The 4,674-nt window shown below is 37.2% G+C and overlaps 1 protein-coding gene across 2 annotated transcripts in view; it reads left to right on the top strand.

The window, feature by feature from the left end:
• Positions 1-4,674, top strand: part of MGA (MGA, MAX dimerization protein) — a 100,788-nt gene that overhangs the window by 8,566 nt on the left and 87,548 nt on the right. For both annotated transcript variants that reach the window (XM_004687891.2, XM_004687892.1), the window contains exon 2: positions 666-1,793. In XM_004687891.2, coding sequence (XP_004687948.1) covers positions 733-1,793 — 1,061 coding nt within the window. In that variant the 5' untranslated portion in view covers positions 666-732. The remainder of the gene's footprint in view (positions 1-665; positions 1,794-4,674) is intronic.

The following is a 4,674-nucleotide window of genomic DNA, read 5'->3' as shown; positions in this document are numbered from 1 at the left end:
GTGTACTTCATTGATCTGCCTGTTCTGCTCCCCACTCTGTCTCTGGTGAATCCTCTCATGGCCCCTGCACCTCTGGCCTGTACCCCAGCTCTGTATGCATAAATAAATAACTTCTTAAAAAAAAAACGCAATGTAATTTTTCTAAAATGAATGTACACTTTTGTTTTTATGAGATTACAATATTTTTAGTGAATTATTGGAGGACTGGGATGTAATTTAACTAATTAAGATTAAAAGAACTTTAAAAAGGTAATTATCAGCCCTCCCTGGTGGTGCAGTGGGGCACTGCAAACAAGTCGCAGCCACTTCATTGTGAGTGGCCCGGGAGGTGACCCACATGGCGCGGCAGACCTCTCCTGCCTCACCCCCTGCTCCCATCAGCAGTGTGCTTTGTTGGTCTGCCTGTTCTGCTCCCCACTCTGTCTTTGGTGAATCCTCTCACCGGATCTATGCACCAGTTCTGTATGAATAAATAAAGAAATCTTTAAAAACAAAGATAATTATCCTAGAATCTTTACAGTGATTTGAAAGAAAATAGAAGCAAAGTCTAAGAAGAACTTAGGAATATATTTTGGTATGTCATAACCATGTTTTTTTGTTGTTAGCAAAGTGATCACTTGATTAAAGATTTTGTTAAAAGATTTTTGTTTTGTTCTTGTCTTTAGGCTGTGAAGGCCACTGTTGATTATGTGGTGATTGCAGTTATCTGACTACTGATCTCCCACTGGAATCATGGAGGAGAAACAACAGATTATATTGGCTAATCAAGATGGTGGAACAGTGGCAGGAGCTGCACCTACCTTTTTTGTCATCCTTAAACAGCCAGGAAATGGCAAAACTGATCAAGGAATTTTGGTTACTAATCGGGATGCCTGTGCTTTGGCTAGCAGTGTGTCATCATCTGGAAAATCTAAAGGAAAGATTTGCCTTCCAGCTGATTGTACTGTAGGAGGAATCACTGTCACCCTGGATAACAATAGTATGTGGAATGAATTTTATCATCGAAGCACAGAGATGATTTTGACCAAGCAGGGAAGACGCATGTTTCCTTACTGTCGTTATTGGATAACAGGTTTAGATTCAAATATGAAGTATATTCTTGTCATGGATATATCTCCTGTGGATAACCATCGTTATAAGTGGAATGGTCGTTGGTGGGAACCCAGTGGAAAGGCTGAGCCCCATGTTTTGGGAAGGGTTTTTATTCATCCAGAATCTCCTTCCACAGGCCACTATTGGATGCATCAACCAGTATCTTTCTATAAACTCAAACTTACCAACAATACACTGGACCAGGAAGGACATATCATCTTGCACTCTATGCATCGCTACCTGCCCAGGCTTCATTTGGTGCCTGCAGAAAAGGCTACTGAAGTGATACAGTTAAATGGTCCTGGTGTCCACACTTTTACCTTCCCACAAACTGAATTCTTTGCAGTAACAGCTTATCAGAACATTCAGATTACCCAGTTGAAAATAGATTACAATCCATTTGCTAAAGGCTTCCGGGATGATGGACTGAACAGTAAACCCCAGAGAGATGGAAAGCAAAAGAATAGCTCTGACCAAGACGGGAATAGTGTTCCCAGTTCTCCTGGTCATCGTGTCCGTCTTACAGAAGGTGAGGGGTCAGAGATGCAGCTAAGTGATTCTGATTCTTTGTTGAGGAGTCATGAAACATCAGGCAAAGGTTTGGAGAAACCATCCCTTAATATAAAAGGAGACTTTCTTAGTTTCATGGATATTGATTCAGCACTTGAAGTTCCTCAGTTGAAACAAGAAGTTTCTGAAAGGTAGGTAACAGTTTTTCCATTCTTGGAGATAAAAGGGGAGATATGAGGTTTAGCATATTGGTTGTATGAATTGGTCACTTTAAACATTATAAAATGTATCACAACTTTTTACATTTTCTCAAGTTCATTTTTCTATGATCACTGTCATTTGGGTTCAGGATCTAGAATTATAGGCAGAATACCACAGTGGGAATCTTTCTTTGAGGTTTAGAATTTTGTTGATGCATGCATGACTATTCCTTGGGAATAAAAATGGTTAACTCTTGATTAATTGGGAAAGGGAAAAGAAATGACCCCCAAATTATGACTATAACTTACCCAAATAAGGGACACAAGGGATTCAAAGAACTCTTTGTTTATATCAGACATTTAAGAATTTACTGTTCTATGGACTGTGTAATTCATAAACTGCCTGACTGAAATCAAGCTGAGACTTATTAAATGTTAAAATAGCCACATAAATTGGTGTCTTTTTTATTTGAGCTTTATTATGACTTAATATTTTTAGAGCAGTTTCAGATTTGCTACAGAATTGAGTATTTCTCATATCCCTGCCCCATGCATGTATAACTTCTGCATTATCAGTGTTCCCTTCCCATCCCCATTGCATTTGTACAATTGATGAATATACATTGATTATTTCATAATAACCCAAAGTCCACAGATTACATTAAGGTTCATTCTTTGTTGTACATTCTGAATTTGGGCATTCTTTAATCACATGTATCAACTACTCGCACACAGGGTGTTTTCACTGCTTTAAAAATCTGTGCTTCATCTGTTATTTCTTCCCTCCTCTCAACTGGCAACCAGTGATCATTTTATCACTTCCATAATTTTACCTGTTCAGTAATATAGTTGGACTCATATAATATGTAGCATTTTCATATTTCACTTTGACTTCTTTCACTTACAGTGCATTTAATCTTGCTTCATGTCTTTTCATACTTTTTAGTACCGAGTAAACCAGTAGTTGATGTATCAGTTTACTTATTCATCTTGTAAAGAACCTCTTGATTGCTTCTAAGTTTTGGCTGTTACGAATATAGCTGCTATAAATATCCTGGTTTTGGTGTGGCCATAAATTTTCATTTAACTGGGATAGCTACCAAGAAACATGGCTGTTGGATTGTATAACAAAGTGTTTAGATTTGTAAGAAACTGCCAGAATGTCTTTTAAGTGGGTGTATCATTTCCAAGAGCCATGAATGAGTGTTCTTGTTGCTTCAAATCCTCAATTGCATTGGTGTTGTCAGTTTTTTTGATTTTCATTCTTAGAGGTATCTCATTTTAGTTGACATTTCTCTTATGTGGAGTATTTATCCATATGCTTATTTGTCACTTGTTTATCTTCTATGATGAGGTGCTTATTAATATCAGTGATCCATTTTTAATCAAAAAATTTTTTTATTAAGAGTTCTTTGCATGTTTTAAATAATAGTAAGATGTTTCTTTGCAGATATTTTCTCCCAGTTTGTTCCTTGCTTCTTACTCTCTTGACACTGCCTTTGTTGTTGGGTAAAGTGGTTTAACATTTTAATAGAAGATAATTATATTCTGTTGATTGATAGGATTGTTAAATTCCATTGTGTTCTCACTTTTTAGCTTGATGGATTTGTCCATTTCTGATTAAGGGTGTTTTAAGTATACAACTCTAATACTCTGTCATCTATTTCTTTTGTAGTGTTTGCCTTATGTAGTTTGACACTGTTATCAAGTGCACATATATGTTAAGGATTGTTGTGTTTCGGAGAGTTGACTAGTATGATGTAATGTTCCCCTTTTCTAATAACTTTCCTTGCGTGAAAGTTGATTCTCTCTGAAATTGATACTCCTGCTTCCTTTTGGTATATATTTTTTTCCTAGCTATATACTTTTTTTTTTTTAAGATTTATTTATTTATGCATGCAGAACTGGGGTACAGGCCAGAGGTGCAGGGGCAGGAGAGTGTCCACCAGAGACAGGGTGGGGAACAGAACAGGCTGACTGACTAAGTACACTGCTGAGGGGAGCAGCAGGCGGGTCAGGAGAGGTCTGGGGCACCATGTGGATCACCTATGGGGCAGGGACCACAATCATGCTGAAGTGACTTTAGCTTCTTAATGCTGTGCTTCAACCTGCTGCACCACCAGGGAGGGCCCCCTTGCTATTTATTTTTAACTTTATGTCTTTATATTTGAAGTGGGTTCTTATGGATGTAGATAGAATTGGATATATTTTTTCTTTCTTAAGCTGTGTTTGTGACTCTCTTGTGGTTTTTCTTTATTTTTTCAATTATGCTCATTGGGTCCTCTTAATATATTCAGCCAGTAATTAAATGATAGTTTCCCAGGGTGGTTTGTATAGCCATCTGCATGACTAAATTGTGTTCCCACCAGTATTGAATACCAGTAACTACTGTAGGTTTGACTGATTTCTTAGCTCCAGATCTCTAGACCAGCCTACCTCCTTGAATTCTACTTTTAATATTCATTGTTATTGCTAATTCTAATTGAATTATTTTCACCATAAAAAATCTGCTTTTCTTTCGTGTTAATTATTGCAGTCATTCAAATGGAAACCTTTATATTATTCCTGCCACCCTCTATGAATCTACTGTCATTTTCTCTTTGATGGACATTGACTTGTTTCTAATTTTTGATTGCTAATGATACATGACTTTTGATAGTCAAGTATACTAGTTCTTCTTTGTTTATGTGGAAGTAGAATTGCTGGGTTGATATGCTTAATTTTAGTAGATACTGACAATTTGACTTTTTGTTCTTTTTTTAAACATTTATTTTTAATTATGCATATAGAACTGGGGTACAGGCCAGAGGTGCAGGGGCAGTGAGAGGATTCACCAGAGACAGAGTGGGGAACAGAACAGGCAGATTGGCGA

This window comes from Condylura cristata, unplaced genomic scaffold (assembly GCF_000260355.1).
Source record: "Condylura cristata isolate star-nosed mole 26May11 unplaced genomic scaffold, ConCri1.0 scaffold00023, whole genome shotgun sequence".
Taxonomy (NCBI): Eukaryota; Metazoa; Chordata; class Mammalia; order Eulipotyphla; family Talpidae; genus Condylura; species Condylura cristata.
Note: the sequence above shows the minus strand (reverse complement) of the source record. Positions and strands in the feature narration are given on the sequence as shown.